Source organism: Gavialis gangeticus, unplaced genomic scaffold, assembly GCF_001723915.1.
Source record: "Gavialis gangeticus isolate Ggan-Ray unplaced genomic scaffold, GavGan_comp1, whole genome shotgun sequence".
Taxonomy (NCBI): Eukaryota; Metazoa; Chordata; order Crocodylia; family Gavialidae; genus Gavialis; species Gavialis gangeticus.
Genome location: NW_017729032.1, coordinates 57,813,352 through 57,831,505, shown reverse-complemented (window position 1 = coordinate 57,831,505; position 18,154 = coordinate 57,813,352). Strand labels below are relative to the sequence as shown.

Genomic DNA, 18,154 nt, shown 5'->3' with positions numbered 1-18,154 from the left:
TCCACAGAAAGCAGTGGGTGAACACAGGATACAGGGTACAGCAGGGCTGGGCACAGTGTCTTGACTCCTGGAGACACCTGGCAAAGTGAACACTACAGACCTGGAGCACCACTGCTCACACTGCCAGGAGCAGAGCTATCCAAATGGTGGCAGGGCATACTGTGGCTGCCAGGCACTCTGGGGCTACAGCACTTGCTCTGCCGAGCAGGAGCAGCAAGTCTGTCCTTCTCCCAGCTCCTAGGTCTGCCCCTGCTCACCAAGCCTTTAGTGGCAAGTCACAGCTGTGCAGGTGAGGGGCAGTCAGAGTAGGTTTTTCACTTTCCCGTGTGACTGCTTCACAAAGCCAAATAACACTAAGCTGATTAACATTTGTTCTGCATATAATGTAAGGTCTGACAAGACCCTAACTTCCTTCCAATTTACCTTTGTTCCCACCCTCTTCATTTCCACACCTCTTCGGCTAAACACTTCATTTATAACCCTGGCACTTGAAAATCTTCCAATTCCCTTCCACAGAGAGATCCCTCCATCTCCATCTTCAAATATTGTCCTAAAAATTCTCATTATTACATTCATTATTTGTATCTTATTTATTTCCCCTCAAACCTCTCTATAACTTCCCTAAACAGTTTGTCCTGTCTCTTTTCTTGTCAATCTAATAGAGTCAACCCTTTAGTAGATTGTATGATCATTATTAATATGCCTTTAAGGCATCATGGAAACTTACAGTAGAATATAATTTATTTTATGTATTGCTATAGAAAAAAATGGGTTTTTTACCTAGCTAGCATTGCAAATTCAGCCATGATCCATCTTTTTTCTCTCATCGTAAGTAACAAAAGTTCTGCAGTCACAACTGAACTGATAGTTAGTGATTCAGGTAGCAAAATATTTTTGTATGGGTTCCATTATGTCAATTGATGCTTGATTCTGAACATTTGGTAATTGAAGTAGGAAGCATGGTCTAATGGACAGGGAACTACAGTAAGCCTCCAACAGATCAAACTGGGGACACTTCCAACCTGAACATTGTGTGTGACCAAAAACATCTTTCGACCTATAAACTGAGAAAAGAGTCCATGTAGGTTACTAAGAGAATAAAGGTGGTAAAGGTGGGATTCTACTGTACTTTTTTTCTTCTGGGATTTTCTATATAGCGGTATTAGGAATATTTCATATTCTACTTTGTGCTTCAGTTACCATCTGTATAATGAAGATAACATTTCCCTGCCTCACAGAGGTATTATGAAGATTAAAACCACCAATGATTGCAAGATATAGAGGTACTTTTGTGCATTGAGGGCCATGTAAATATGTAGATAGATACAATATAGCATAAAATGAATAAATAGATTACATTTTGGTCCTTTTTTCTGTTCAATGTGTATATTTCATTGTCACTTGGATTTAATCTGTAAAGCACTTCAGGACAAGGATTATAGCTTATGTTATCCTATATAAAAGCAAAGAACATAATAAAAATATTCAGTAAATAAGAAGTAGGTAATAATATGTAGAAATGCTTCATTTGAAACTCAGCTTTCATCTCTGTGGAATCCAGTGATAGGCTTGGAATGTTAAAGATTCAGTTTTAATGATCAGTCAGAGGTAAGCTTGGCTCAAAGGAAGAACAATTAGATATTTTCACTGATTAAATTTCATTCACATTCTTTATGTGTCATTTATTGCAACTCTGCAGTGATTATCCAGGCCTTGATCCATCACATTTCTATAAATTAAGTCCTTACTCGTAAGAGTCTCACTGAAATTGTAGTCCTAAATTTCAACATTTCTGGAATGTCAAACTACCATAAATTTTCTGCATAGCTATGCCGAGAGTTACTTTTCTATTGTCTCTCACAGACCTTAACACCAGAAGTGTCAGCTGTGTTCCTTTCGTTGCAACAAAATCAAAACAAAACACAAAAGGCCTAGCATTAAACCATCCTTCAGACAAAGGTTCTGAGTACATATAAAACACTCCGATCTGTTCTGTTAAGATTGTAATCTCCTTTGTGGTGTGTCTAGTTTGTCTCTTCATTCCATGCTTTTCATACTAGTGGTGCCTGAGCAGGATGGCTGGACCATTTTGGTTTTTTTATGCAAACAGAAAAATAACTTTCTCTTTTCTGCTTTGTTTCCAGTACAGTGGGTTACACCCACGAGAAAACTGGGATATGTGGCACCCTACTTTGGTGGCTGAGGCATTGTTTGCAATTGCAAATATCTTTAGCTCCCTGCGCTTGATCTCATTATTCACTGCAAATTCTCACCTGGGACCTCTACAAATATCTCTAGGAAGAATGTTACTGGACATTTTGAAGTTTCTATTCATATACTGCCTTGTGCTACTTGCTTTTGCAAATGGATTGAACCAGCTGTACTTCTATTATGAAACAAAGGAAAACCAAAGCTGCAAAGGAATTCGATGTGAAAAGCAGAATAATGCATTTTCAACGTAAGTGAAAATATTCTAGTTCTATTTTTGTTAGATTTGTTTAATATTTTAGGGTGAAGTTATACATTACACTTAGACCATATCAAAAGGACTTAAAACATAAGCTCATTAAAGCTTGTTAACGCTTGCTAAATGCCCTCTGAGTATCTCAGTGTTATGCCACATCAGGCAAAGGTTAACTCTGGGCCCTGCTATCTAGCCCATATTAATGTAATTTCAGTACATTCCACAGAGATAAAACAATCAGTTTTTAGTTTTCCAGCATCCCAGGAAGCACTGTTTGCAGCTCAGCCCCATCTAGAGATGGGATAGTGCCCGAGTGTCCTGACTCCTAACCACATCCCTATTTGCTAGCCCTCTAGGCCAGGTACAGATATTACCCTTTTATCAGCATAAGTGATTCCAAACCAGTCTATACTCATAACAGAACAGAAGTTCAGCACACAGAGACTGGTTTAAAAATGGCAGAACCTGGTCCAAGATTTGTACCACCCACCAAAGGGCAAATGTGTGATCTGTTTGGTACTGATCTAAACTACTCCACTTACTGAAAACTGTAGAACTTAGATCAATTCCGCATTGATCTTTTTGAATGTCTGTACCTAGCTCTTGTGGCAAGTTAGAGCTATGCAGGGAAGAGATTATATTAACACTTAATATGAATGTTGTAACTTGAACACTGGTTATCATTCCACAGACTTAGTGTGGTCTAAGTGTAATGTGCAACTTCACCCTTCTTCACTTAAGTAATAAGTTAATAGAGACAGGGGCTGTCTTTTATCTCCATTTATACAGCACCTACTATAAGAGAATGCTGCTCTCTGATTGAAGTTCTTAGCTGCAATTATGTACCCAGGAAACATTAATAGTCAAAGGTGTAACTGGCTAGTAGTGCACCCTGATCAGCAATGTTACAGGACAGCTGAAGTTTCATGGCTACTGCAGGAGGAGTCACCTCCTTTTTTGCTGCCGACATGTATGTAGAGTGGCCACTTAAACCCTTGTTTCTGGCAGCCAAAAAAAAGGTGATTCTTCTCTAGTCGCAGCAAACCACCAGTTGCTACTCTTGCAATGCATGCTGCTGCTGCTTCTCTGCCCTTCCTTTTGCCCTTCCTTTTGCAGGGAAGGTGCAGGGTTCCAGGGGGGAGAAGAGGTAGGACACCCTACAGCTCCATTTCAGTACTTCCTTTAGGCAGTGCCCTGCTTGTACACCCATCATTGTGCTACTGTTAAGTCATATAAGCCTGTGATAACATTTATTCTATACCAGGGTGAAATTTGCATAATTAATTACACTAAAAATGGTAAGAATTAATACAAAAAAAACCCAACAAAAAAATAAAAAAAAAAAGGAATAACAGCATAATTTTAGCCACGAAATACTTAACCACCTTAGGGTTTGCCTCTACAGACAAATCTCGTTAGTCTTTTGTCTATGCCTGATTGTTAAAATTGGTGTTATTCATAAGATGACACCATTTATATTTTAGAAATCAAGATTCTTTTTATGGCTGAGAAATTGGATACACAAGATTCAGTGAACTAAGTGAAGGAAAAAAATTCAGTCCAAACTACCATTGACCCCAAATGCAAGGCTATTTAAACTGGATCTCTTCTAAATGTGCAATCACTACACATTTCTTCTTAAAATGAAATAATGATAGTTTCCAGTTATTTATTTTCCATCACTTTGAAAGGGAACAAGATTCATCAGATATATCATGGAAAACAGTTTAAACTCCAAGCTGCGTGTAATGAATCCTAATTCTCTACTTAGAATTTCAACTTCCAGCTTGCATCAAACTCTTAATCTCTTGCCTAATGAATTCTGAGCCATATTTAGCTCCTCTCCTGCATTTAAAGTGTTCTCTCTAATTTGTAACATATTTTTCAAAGAACTATTTAAAAACCTTACCTAAGTCATTGTATTCTAACACCTTTGCTAATATACTGTAGTTATGGCATTTTGCTATAATTCTTGTGTGCCCTATGTGACTAGCCATTTGTGGAAAATCTCAAAAAAGTGTATGTGGAAGGAACATTGATCTCCTTTCTGCACACCTTCTGTAAAGACAACTAGCTAGAATTAGATGGCTATACAATGGAGTCTAATGGCAACTGTGATTTGCCACTCATGTGTGACTAGGGCTACAACTGTGAGTTGCCACGAGATGGGGTCCAAGGCAACAGCCTTTGGCTCATAGTTTCTGTGCAGAAGGTGATTAGATTGGAGGTAGTAAAGTGGCTGCTAACTGGCTAGTTGGTACTGTGCGCTCTGTAGACTGCTTATTCTGGTTACACTTCTGGGGGAGCAGGGGAGTTATTCCGGGGTAGAAAGTTTGGCCACACAGAATGGGAGGGCTTAGGGAAAGGAAACTGCTTCCTGGGATGGTGGAGGATGGATATTCGGTCACCTTATCTCTGTGAAGTGCCACATGTTACTGTAACATAAACTGAGTAACACAGATAAATCCACCCTGGAGTGGCATAAGTTTAAGATGATTAAAGGGTGCTTAAAAATAGTCTTCCCATTTTAATGTGTGGACAAACAAGTGTTAAGAGCTCTCTTTGTGACCTAAAAGTAACACATGACGATGCCCTCAGTCATAGTTTCCTCTGTGACTAAAACTAAAAATGTATGTATTTTTCTCTGTACTGGGGAACGTCCTGTCCTCCACAATCACAGAGGCCTTTGGCTGTGTATTTGGGGAAAGATTTGGGAAAGTGTGTATATATGCTGTTATCAGGCAATACTTTTTTATTTGTTTTTCAGATTATTTGAAACATTGCAGTCACTCTTCTGGTCTATATTTGGACTCATTAACCTCTATGTGACCAATGTGAAAGCACAGCATGAATTTACCGAATTTGTTGGAGCCACTATGTTTGGAACCTATAATGTCATCTCTCTGGTTGTTCTGCTCAACATGCTGATAGCCATGATGAATAATTCTTATCAGCTCATTGCCGTAAGTTATATTTCTCATTGTGTAATCATTTGCAATAAACATTTTCTCTCCATTCCCACATCCTGTTTTTCTGGCAGTAAATTCCATTTAAATATAGAATATATACACAGAGTCTTTCACTTGTTCTGTTGCACTACCTTGAATGACAAACAGCCTGGGAAACAACTGATTTGGCCAGAAAATAATTTTCTCCAAATTCTGAACAGTGAAGAACTAGCCCTGAGGTGCAAATTCTGTAGTGGGTGTAGAAGGGTGTATCAGGGATGTTGTCCACATATATGGATGTCAGACACTCCCCAGACTATTCTAAGATCTGCCCTGAGAAACACAGATCAAAAAGAAGCTGTTCTATGCCTGTTTTTTTTAATTCATGTTTCAGATTGACTCACCTTTAAAAGCCTATGTTTTCCCAGACAGCAAGCCCAATCAATGTTTAGTGCTAGGTACAGCAATTCTTGCAGAGCATAAAGGATAAAATCAATGTGGCCTGGGTGTTCAGTTATTTTTAGCCAATTAAAAAAAATCTCTGTAATTTACATAAGCATATAAAAAGAGGCGCAAGAATTCCCTTCTTTCTTTAGCATCTGATGAATTAGGTTGCTTCTCATGCTTTTCTGAAACAGTCAGTCTTCAAGGTGCCACTCTGGCCTACCTTCTGCCTTCTTTCTTTTGTGAAGAAAACGCCCACTCACTCCAAAAGGAAATTGCTTCGACTTTCTAGTGCTCTTGTAAGTCATAAAAATAATTCCTCCTCCACCTCCTGCTTATTTTTGAATCCAGACAGGTCCTAATTCCTTATAGTAGAGAACAGAGTTATTGAAAACGGCGTGTGTTCACATGTTTGGAGAATTTTCATGTATGAATTCCACAAATTCTCCTGCTAACATTGCATGCAAAGGTGCAAGGGAGTTGAATGTGATGACCCATCAGCAAGATGAAGTAGAGAGCTATAGATTTTCTTTCATTATTCATGTTTTCTCACTTAATGAAAATTCTTTCTTTGGCTACACAAGAACTTTGGGTTTACTTTTTTACTTTTTACTAACAATCTATTAGTGAGATTAAATTATTGATCCCTGGACAGGGTCAGTTATGATTAGAAGTGTCCAAACATTTTCAAATTTTCTCAAATTAAAATTCAAGGGAAAAAATTAGAAGTGTTTGGCACCAGATCCTCAGATTAACAAAGAGAATCAATGCTTATCTGTACTGCAGCAGAAGTATGATCAGCTTGGGCATCCATGAAATCTGTGAAATTAGAGAGGCTTGTAGAACCATTCTAATTAATGTGCTGCCCTCTCCCACCCCCGGACATTGTGTAAAAATGCCTGGTGATACCACCTGTTATTTATACAAAGTGCAACAGTCCCCAGGGGGATTAAGAAATGTTCATCTCCTAATCCAGGGGTTAGGAAACTTTTTTGGGAGAGCTGTCAAAATCAGGCAGAGAGGAGATTAACACCCCAAGGGAGTTCCATAACCACTGTAATATTGAGTGTGGGGGTTCCTATTTGTGGCTCTGTTTTCTAAGGAAAATGGCTGACAACTTCACTCCATAAAGGAGTTCAAGTTCTGAACTTTGAGTGGACCTGGGTGTCTCCCTCCAGTCTAGATATATAGAGACATATATCATACAAAAATATTTTCAACAGTAACAGTATTTATAATTTAAAAACTAATTTTGAAATTTTTGAAATAGGGCATATTAGAAATATGGCCAGGCTACGTTTAAAATAACATTTAAAAATAATAATGGATTCTTTTCAAGCCAGTTTCTCTTGAGGAACTCTGTCTTATGATTTCTCAACCTGGCAATCACTGAACCCCTGACAAATGGGATTTACTTAGACTCCATTTCTCTGATGCCAGAGCCCAGCAGACTGTAAAGCCAGGGAAATACTCTCTGCAGAACGTGTTCAAATGATAATATAATACTATAGCCAAATACTATAAATACAGTGATTTTCTATTATCTTCTGCTGCCTCATCCATATTTAATCATTTTAAAACTATATACCAATGGTAGAAAAAGTAAAGGTGACATAATATTCAAAGAATTTGTTTACCAGGATAGAAAAAGTAAAGTTCTGTACTGAAAATTTTATATCATAAAAAAAGATAGCTGATTTTCTACAAGTAGTTTAATTAGTTTTTCAAGATATGTTCGGGTTTAGGTTAGGAACCCCTTGCAAGAGGATGTTTTTCATCTTGTTAATTTAGCAGGTTGTCAGTTGTTGTCATGTTTTTGTGTACAGGATCATGCAGACATTGAGTGGAAATTTGCTCGTACAAAGCTTTGGATGAGTTACTTTGAAGAAGGAGGAACTCTACCCACTCCTTTCAATGTCATACCAAGCCCAAAGTCTCTCTGGTATTTGATTAAATGGCTGTGGAGACACTTGTGCAAGAAAAAGATCCGGAGGAAACCTGAAAGCTTTGGAACAATAGGGGTAAGGAATAAATCATCCTGTTTGTCCTTTTATCTACGCTGCTGTCTTTCTGTATAGATAATAGTCTCTCAGGTTTCCTGAGCTGGAAAAAATATCTTGGCTAAGTACAGACAATCAAAAAAATGGAGGCTGAATCAATTTAATCTTTGCAGGTTAGTCTATGCTGCGTAGATTAAACCAATAAGAAAGTAAACAGACATTCACTTTTGATTCTGGAAATGCAGCCACATGCCTGCAGTGGCACAAGCCAGAAGCCAGGGAGTGCTAGAGTATGCCTTTCTGGCTCCCTGCTCTGCCGGAGCAGACAGCTTGGGCCAAAGCTAGGCACCCCCCTCCCCCCGTGAAGCAGGTTTCAGGGGAGGTACAAAGCATCCCTGGAGACTGAGTTAACTCTAATATGGAGGGGATCTGGGACATAAGTTAAATGAACTGATTTAACCTAAATCATTTAAGTTTGATGCTACATCCATCCAGCTTTATCTTAAACTGGTTTTGGGCATTTTGAAAGTGTTTTATGTTCACTGAAATTCTGTTGTGTTACAGATTTGAACCAGTTTCCGGTCACTTATATTGGTTTATGTAATTTCTGTCTCTAGTCCTTAAGGTATGTCTGTCCTGTCTTGCTGCGAAGCCTGGGCACTGCTATTGAAAATCAAACACTATCCATTTGAACCCTCTCAGCACATAACTGAGCCCCGCAATTAGATGCAAAGAGAAGGTTAAGATAAGTTCTAAGTATATGTTTCAGCTTCACTCTCAGCTTCTCTGCTGCACTGGGGCATGCCAAGTCATCTACTCTGCTTAAGTACTGAAGTTGGTCACAAGCTGAGCAGGTCAGAGTGGTTAGGGTTTGATCCTTGACTGTGGTGCCTCACTCAGCAGGAAGGCACTGTAGACAGTGCCTCTTATATGGTCTGGATACAGCTTACAGAATAATTATGGTGTGTTATCTTGTCACCAAGCTGGTTCATGCTAGGTGGTTTGATTAGCAAGATAACATCATCACACAGTTATAAAATGTGAGCATAAAAGCATGACTGTGATGCATCGAATAGCAATTCAAGATAGAGGTGGCAGAATCTATATTCTTTATATGCTGTATTGTGGCTGTATGTTTGATTACAGTGTGTCAGTGATACCTGTATGTAGAGACATAATACAGTATATAAAGAATATGAAATAATGACCTGTAAAGTTTTTACTGTCATAGGTTTGTCCTGACAGCATTATTTGAGAATTTCACATTACAGGGGAGACCTCTTCAATGGGAAGGAACTGACTGGATGCAAATAGCAAATATTTTTCTTCTTTTACTTTCTATTAGGATGGATAAGACCGGTACTTTATTTTCTTTCAGCACAAAATTGTAATATGCAGAATATAAGGAAAGGGGAGGGAGTATAAGGAGGTTGGAAAGAGACACACAGGGTTCATCTACACATGCATTTAGCACATAGCAATACATTCCAATGCAGTTCAGTCAGGGCCACAGCACACTGAGCTGGGGTGGGGCAGCCCCCGGCTGACAGGGGAACTAGGAGGTCAGCTTGCCAGTTTAGGCTGCTCTGCCCAGATTTACCATGCTGCAGAGGAGCTGGCTGGGGCATGAGTGTGCTATAGTGTGGGCCTAGCTGGCAGGCAGCCCCCATACTGTAGCACCCTCATGCCTCTGCCAGTCCAGGTCAATGTTTACACGTGTATTTTGGCACACTAAATGATGGTTGTGGGATAGTACTTTGTTCTGGACAGTACTATCCTACAACAAAGTTAATTTACTGTGTTCTAATATAGGCATATATGTAGACAGTGATGCTTTACTGCAGAGTTAATTAGTCAGCTCCACAGTAAAGTGCACATGTAGATGCACCACAGGAGAGGTAAAGCATGGTCCAGTATTTAGGACAAAAATAAATGCCTTAAAGTTTGTGAAATGGTTGGATATACAATTGCCGTATTGTAAGTATCTGCAATAAGTAAAGGGAAGACACAAGGAATGAAAGTCTGGCTCCCCTGACCTCAAGGACAGAATTCCTGCCAACTTCGCTGGTGCTAGTTTTTTACCCAAAGAACAGAGCAAAGGGCGATTACATGGAGGTGGAGGAGATGGTGTGTACTTACATATTTTCCCAGTTGTTCTCCTCATATATAATGCTTTCTCTGTCTTTGTTTTCTCTTCCAAACCAATGACAAGTAAATAATAGTACAGGCTCACCTTGTCATTCACTTTAGTCAATAACAATTTTTTCCTGGGTGGACACACATATAGAAAAAAGCATGCAGAAGTGATGGACATGTGATAGACATGCTGTGATAGTTCAGGTGAAACTAGTCCAAATATCATGAATGAATGAATGGACTTTTAGGGAAGACATGGTCTTACACATATTTCAAATCCATAACTCTATGGGACAGCATTTGCATCATGAAGGGAGAATGTGCTTGGTTTCACTGCCACTGATATACATAGTAAAAAAAAAGAAAGACCAGGAAGAGGAAGGCTTAGAAGGAAAGAGAAACCCACAGAAAGGGAAATATTTGTCTCACAAAAAAGGGCACTGAAACAGACTGCAGGAAACAAAACACTGAGAAAATGAGACTGAGGGACATTAAAGTGGACATAAAAATGCAGTGGCAAAGAAAGATCAATTCTGACAAAGAATGGGGGGAAAGGATTGAATTTAGGGCCTTGTTACACAGTCATTTTGGGCAGTGCCTCGAGCTCTTAGCACTTGGATTGTCCACACATTAACGCCTGAAACTAGTTTTAAGCACTCATTATGCAGCTCAAAGTTACAAATACCCAGCTTGTGCTACACTAGGTGTAGCCACTCTAGCCTACAGCTTAGTGTAAACAAGCCACTCACCCCACCTCTCCCACTGGCCTGGACCAGGCCCACTGTCCTCCCCCAGCACCCAGATCCCTGCTCGCTGCTCCTCCACCCCGTGCTTGTGGCAGCCTGAACAACCTGTCCCTGTGGCCACATAGACAGGTTAACCCTTCCTTGCCTGTTTCCCTGGGACAAACAGTGTGTGCAGCCACAAGTAAGCATATGGGAGTGAAAGAGGAGCCATGGGTGTGGGGAACAGGGAGGAGCCCCAAGGGATAGGAAGGGAGCACCAGGGGTGAGAGAGAACTGGGGGAGCCCTGGGGAGCAGGGGGCAGGGAGCAGGAGGAAAGCCTGAAATGGGAGTAGGAGGGATTTTTACCAGTCGGTCCTCTAGGCCCCTGCTGGCCTGAAGCGTGACTGCTCCAAACTTGTGCTAGCAATAACACCCATCAACATATGTGCAGCTCACATTGTAATATTTAACAAGACCCTTAGAGAAACTGGGAAGAACTTGAACACCATTATTCATGTTGCAACAACAGAAGGAAAAGAAAGCAATGCAGATAAGAATGGGGAAAAAGAGAAAAGAGGGAGGGATTATGCTTACAACAGGTTTAGTAATAGAGTTAGTGAAAGTGTGAATTGGGTGATGCCTGCTCCCAACCTTCCATTATCATGATTGATTTCAATTGCTCAAAAGTAGTCAGTGAGCCAGCTGGCTTGCAAATAGCATTGATAAAAATGCCATGGCTTTTTGCATGAAATGTTGAAAAAACCTATTTGTTCCAAAATTTCTTGTGAAAAAGTTTTAAGGTTGACAAGGAAACAAAAAAAACCATACTTGTGTTAGCGTTTTCTATTTTTATTCAACCTTCCTCTCACTTTCCAATGGATAGAATGATGAAAACAAAAGAGGGAGAAAATGTTGTTTTCTGATTTCCATGGGGAATAAAGAAAACATTTTTTAAAAATGTCATTTTTGATTTAAAAAAAAAAGTTGATGGGAAATTTTAACCAGTACTACTTTCACAAGCCTTCATCTATGCTTTGTTTGGGACACAGTGGGCATGTCTACATGAGATGCTACTGCACAATCATTACTGCTCATTTATTTAGTACTTGTATTAGTAAGTATTAAATAAATGAGCAGTAACTGGAGTTACTACACAGTCTAGTTAGCAAATGTCTTTTAGGTGACACTACTGCACAGTAGCCTAATAATACTGCTCTGTAGCATATTAGCACCGTCCCTGCTGTGACGCGATACAGCACACTATGCAGTCAGCATCTTGTGTAGATATACCGAGTAAGTGGGAAGAAACATAACTTATGCTTCTATAGCTCCTATAAATATCACCAGCAGCTTGGAGTTTAGAAAAATGGTACACAGCAGATGTGTCTACAGGTGGCACGATTGTTGGGATTGTGGATTAGATCCCATTGCACCTTTAGTTGAATATCTGTCAGTGGCCTAAGAGGCATGTATGTGACTTGCAATCAGCTAAGTCACTACACATGATTCTCTTGCATGCTACTTAGCAGCCACAAACGTCCTAGGATTCCTAGAGTCCTTAGGCCACCTTCAGTTTGGGCTGAGAAAAGTTCTTAAGGTAATTAGACTTAGACTACTGCTCTTGCTCAGAAGTGCTCCAGAACAACTTCATAAGCATTTACCTCTCTAACTTTTGTGGTGATCTAACTCAGTCTGAGAAAGTATGAAAACTCTGAAAAAGTCTCTATGTCCTTGACAGAGAAATATTAAGAGTGACTGGAAAAAGGGAATTGGTGTTGCCTGCATTTTGCTGAATAACTTGGTGGCACTTAACCACAGAAATGGAAGACCTCAAATTCAGCCCTCAGGTCCCCTGCTCTGCTCCCAATGCTTTTTTTTAAGCTTTTTGCTTAAGCAATTAGATAAAATAAGTAAACAGCAGGGGCTAGAACCCATTTCACTTGGTAAGATTCCTTCAGTTTGCTGTCCTTCTGGCAGTAAATTTTTTTTACGTTTCTGGCTGCTCAATGGCCCACCTATAAGAGGAGAGATGGAGAATGTCCTCAGTCCTGCATAGCACTCAGGATATTCTCCTGCATAGTATGGGATGTGGGTTCAAAACTCCTGATGCTCAACCCACTTTCTGGGTGAGTACCTTAACCACTAAATTAGACAACAGATGGGAAGAACTACTACCACCTCCAGATTTCTCTCGTTACTCCAAGGGCGGGCAGTTATTTCGGGTGGAGGGCCGCTTACTGAGTTTTGGCAGGCCATCGAGGGCCACATGACAAGCAGCCAGGGCCAGATAAATATTAATTTTCTGAGGTTTGGGGGGCCCCACAGGCCAGATAGAATGGCCTGGCGGGCCGCATTTTGCCTACGCCTGCTTTACTCTCATGAATTCAGTGTTGCTGTCCATCTGAGGAGTTGGATCCCAGTAAGACATCTCCCACATCATGATTAGCCAGCAGGATTCAATTGGATCCCAACATGATGGAGGCTGTACATGATGGAGGCTAGTCATTGAAAGATTTGTACCTCCCTGCATGGAATCATTTTGTTTTCCTGAGCTAGACGCATATTTTGGGTTAAGTGGAGGCAAAATCCTTAGGCTTCGGCAGAATAGAATTTTGACCTGCACGTACAGAGCTGCCGTCGGAGGATATGTGTCCAGAAGCGTAAGTAGAAGTTATTCTCTCTCACACACTAGGTAGGGTAAACACGAGCAGAGATGCTTGCCGAAGAGACTGATTGGAAGGACCATCTGCAGTGTTGTTTAGTTGTACAGCCCTAAAAAAAGAATAGCATCAGCAGAAAAAGCAAGATGAACACTATGGTCACTTCCTTTTAGGTTATCACCAGCCCTCTTTTTAGACTATTACCTGTTGAATACTTGTGGAATCTAGAAGAAAATAAAAGCTGCTCCCACACCTCCCATGAGGAGCCACGTGCTTTCCGAAAAGGGTGACTCAAGCCTCAGTGCAGTGGACTGGACCAGCAGGGTGCATCTGTAAATATTCTACATACTTCTCTGCACCAGCCAGGCTGTGTTTGCCTAGTTAGTTCTGATTTTTCTTGAATGTTTTTTCTGTTTTTGTCAAAGTCCACTTTACTGTGGCAGCTGATTTGATGGGGTCAGAAAACACAGGGCATTTTATTTACTAAATTTGTCTCTGATTGCTTGATATTTCCTTGAAGCATCAGGCTCTTCAGCTATGCTAATTAGATCAACTCCAGTCACAGGTGTAACTTGTTTCCAGATAATGCAGAAAGGCAGCTAATGTTCAAATATAATTTACCAGCACTTGGCCTCCATTGTTAAGGGAAGTCTTTTTTCTTTTAAAATGTCAACAGTGTTTCCCCTATTATTTGACATATCAAGATATATAAATTATTGTCTTTAACTAATACCATAAACTGATATTAATACTTTTTTCAAATAAATCTGAGATTCCCAATGTACTGTTGTTTCGGCTATATGTCATAGTTCAAATAGAGATAAATTTACAGCCAATAGACTACAAATTTGTAGAACAATTATATCCATTTAGGCAAAAACTTTCCAGGCTGGCCAATTATTTGCGGTATATCAAGATTACTGCTCTCAGCTAACCAAAAACTTTGAGCTGTTTCATTATCCAGATTTTTTTCTTGATGTTGGATGAAATTTCAGAGAGGGTATTATGCATATGATCCATCCCCAGAATTCAGATTTCTCATCCCTAACTTTAAATTTTAAAATATTTTGAAGGGATTCAATAAGATAACCAGAAATATTTCCTCACATTTCTGCTACTCATTTTTTTCTGTTCAAGTTATTATAACCACCATCATCACTATAGCATTTAGTCCCTTCAGGAAATGCCTTACCTGATATGACTACCAGCTGTTATATAACGTCCCTGCTTTCCTCCTTCTTTTATCATTCTTTATCCAAGAGAAAAAATATATTATGATTTCAATTCATATGTGTATTTTATGTTGGTTATGCTGTGTACCTGTGTTAGTGAAGGTTAGATCAAAAGAGCACACTTAAGACTTGGAATGGAAAGTGAGAGTGTTTTGTGATTATTGGCTTTCAATACACAATCCCCTGACCCAGTCCAAGCAAAAGCTGTGTCTGCAGCAGTGAGAGAAGCTTTGCCCTGCAAAACATCATTGTATCTAAGGAGAATATAATGTCTCAGAACTTAAACAAATTTGTAGGCATTATAAACACAGACCAGTCAGCTTTTTAAAGGTAATGACAGACTTTTCAGTTTGAACTCTACTTTTATAAGCCAGAACTTATAAAACTTATGAACCAAAAAAAAAATATTATATAACTTTAAAAAGTATATAGCATTATTTTTCTGATGGTTAAATAGATTTTTCTGCTAAGCTTGACTGGTTCGCAACTGTGTGAACAGGGAGATTGCGTTGAATGATTACTGCTGGTACTAAAGTAATGTTTAGAAGCCATGAGATCAGCTTAGTTGCCCTTTATGCTTAGGCCATGTACAACCACTTAGCAAAAGACAATCTCTACCCAATATAGTATAAATTAGTGACAAAGGGCACGGATATTTAAAGATTCACAGAGACTAAGTGACTTGCCTAGAATCATACCAGAGATTTGTGATAGAGCCAGAAATTAATCTATATGTCTTGTGATCCAGTGTAGTACCTTAATCACAAGACCATGCCTTTTCCAACTACAGTTATTAAATATGTTTAACTTTTTGCCCTTAGCCCGCCTCTTTTTGACTTACAGTTTTCAGCAGCATATCACCCACATGGCTAAGTTACTGCTTTGAGTGTTAATTTTTCTTAAATTAAAAATGAAGTCATAAAAAAAACTAAATCAAAGGCTCTTGGATTCTCTCACTTTCTTATTTAAGAGGCAACAATTACTAAAAATGATCTAAGTCTGTGTGTAGCACAAAACAAAGAATTATGGAAAACATCACCTTTTTAGGGTGGTAATGTTTGATAAGTGATTTTTCTTAAGTTCTCAACCTTGATGGCACCAATATTAATTTTAAACTTTACTTAAAAAGCTAAAACTTGAACCTCCAACTCTTTCTAATTTAGGTTTCTTTGCAGCAAAAGGCAAGCTGTGCATGAAGTGCTAATGAAAGTTTTAGCCATAGCTAGGCTGGAAAGAAAGAGGCTATGTAATCCATCCAAAGAAAACTTTCTTACCTTTGGGATGTAATTTTAGTTTTAGGGATTCAGGGACAAATTTTTGGATGTGATCTCAGTTTTTGATAAGAACTTAGTAAGTGGCTTCAGTTTGAGTTGCAGGTGTTTAGCACCTCAAGTCAGGTACCAGGGCCAACATTTACAAAAGTCTGGGTCTTAACTTAAAATACACATGTTGGCCATCTAAATTTAAGCTACTGAATGAACAAGACAATCAAAATCAGAAGATATTAATTGGTGATTTCTTTAAAAGATAACTCATAGGATCTTCCTAGGGTTTTATTTGTTTGATTGTTTTTGTAGGGTGGGGATGAGAAGTGATGGGGGTAGTAATGTGGAAGATCACAGAGAGTTTTTCAGAGAGGAAGGCAAGGCAGCTCTGTGGTCTGAAGTGACCATTCTTACCCTGTTGGAAACCCTCACTTATCTCTGGCCCACATCTCACTCTTTTCAGCCTAATGTGGGATGCCAGAGTTAGGGGAAAACTATTATGAGTGTCTATAGGACTGTAAGAGAGGTAGGCGAGGGGCAAATGCACTAAAGTGAGTAAAAGTTATGCAACAAGTAAGGAGGGGGAGCTGTATGTCTAACATGATCATATGTCCCAGATTGGCTAGGACAGTCCTGGATTTCAGAGTCTATCTAAGCATTCTGGTCATTAGAGAAAATTGAAGCAAAAGTCTTGGATAGGTGGGAACTCACTCGCATGTGCGGTTCCTGACTCAGTAGCCAGGCACGTGTAGGCAGGTTCATGCTAATCCAGGACATTTGCTTCAGTTTTCTCCAGGGAGCCCAGTCAGTGGGGTGTTCCCTGGTCTGGACTCTGCTGGACTCTGTGCAGAGTTGCTTGCCCAGTAGAGTCAAGGGAGGGAGCAGGGTGTACTTGGCGATCTGCAGGGTCAGGGCTATGTGTGCAAGTGGGTCAGGGCTGTGTGTGCACATGTGTATGTGTGTCCCATGCTGTCCTGCCTGGCTCCACTCGTGGTAGCCACAGGGTCATGTGTGTGTGTGCGTGTGTGTATGCGTGTGTGTCCCACCTGGCCCCACTCCTGGGAGCTGTGGAGTCAGGCTGTGTGCGCGCGCACATACTCTGGCATCCCCTGGAAGCCTCTGCTGTCCCATATTCCCCTCAAATGATTATGATCACTCTCTGTATGTCTGATTTCTGTGCTCTTTGCAGTGAATAGGTTGTTTACAAAAGAGTATGAGTGAGGATTTGTTTTACTGTGAGGAGGAAGAAAATGGGGAGGAATTTGAGCATTTTATTAGGGCAGTAATAACTGAAGCCTTGAATACAAGTTGATTATAAGAAGCTCTTTTTGGCCAGAATGGCTGACCTGCTTGACAGGGCTTTAAGTTAAGATTGCTGAGGGACAGGCAGACAATCACTAGTGCAAGTCCTGGAAGCAATAACCACAGAATCAGCAGCCAGGTAATACAAAGGAACTCACTCCTACCCCAGCCCTAGGACAGGATTCTTCTGAGAGGACAGGGAAGTTCAGGGCTTCCAAAGGAAGGCTTAGCTGCCTGTACACAAATGCCAGGAGTATGGGGAACAAACAGGAGAAACTGGCCCTTCTGCTAAGCAAAAATGAATACGATCTCATAGGGATAATGAAGACCTGGTGGGACTCCACCTATGACTGAACCACAGTTATTGATGACTGTACCTTGTACAGAAGGGATTGTGTTGCAAGGAAGGGCAGGAGTGTAGCTGTCTATGTGAAGGAGCAGTACACTTCCCTACAAGCAGAGATTGGCACCCAAGGAGGGTGACTTGAGACCCTCTGGGTTAGAATACGGGGTGAATGTGGTGAAGGGGATATAACTGTAGGAGTCTATTACAGACCTCCTAACCAGGAGGAAGAGCTTGACCCTGAATTCACTAGGAAACTTGCAGATGCCACACTCTCTCGGTGCATGGTCACCATGGGCATCTTCAACCTCCCTGACATCTCATGGGAAGAGCATTCAGCCTAATCTGATCAGCTGCAAAGCTTCCTCACTTGCAGTGATGAGCTCTATTTGACTCAAGATGTCTATAGGCTGACAAGAGGTAAGGTACTGCTGGATCTGGTACTGGCCAAAGGGGATGATCTAATCAGCGACCTTGTGGCAGAAAGCCACCTTGGTTTCTCCCCAAAAATCTCTGCCCTGTGACATTGTGATTTAAATCTCTGTGCTGTGACCACACCCTCAGCCTGTCTCTTTAGGTAACTTGAGCTGGCTGCATTCCTGAGGGAGGGGGGAAACCTGCTCCCTCTGCCTAC

At 40.3% G+C, this 18,154-nt stretch overlaps 1 protein-coding gene across 1 annotated transcript in view; it reads left to right on the top strand.

Annotated features, from left to right (window-relative positions):
* The window catches only part of TRPC4 (transient receptor potential cation channel subfamily C member 4), a 308,233-nt gene that overhangs the window by 264,162 nt on the left and 25,917 nt on the right, over positions 1–18,154 (top strand). The window contains exons 6-8 of the mRNA XM_019525278.1: positions 2,145–2,458; positions 5,232–5,427; positions 7,683–7,877. Of these exons, the coding sequence (XP_019380823.1) occupies positions 2,145–2,458; positions 5,232–5,427; positions 7,683–7,877 (705 nt within the window). The remainder of the gene's footprint in view (positions 1–2,144; positions 2,459–5,231; positions 5,428–7,682; positions 7,878–18,154) is intronic.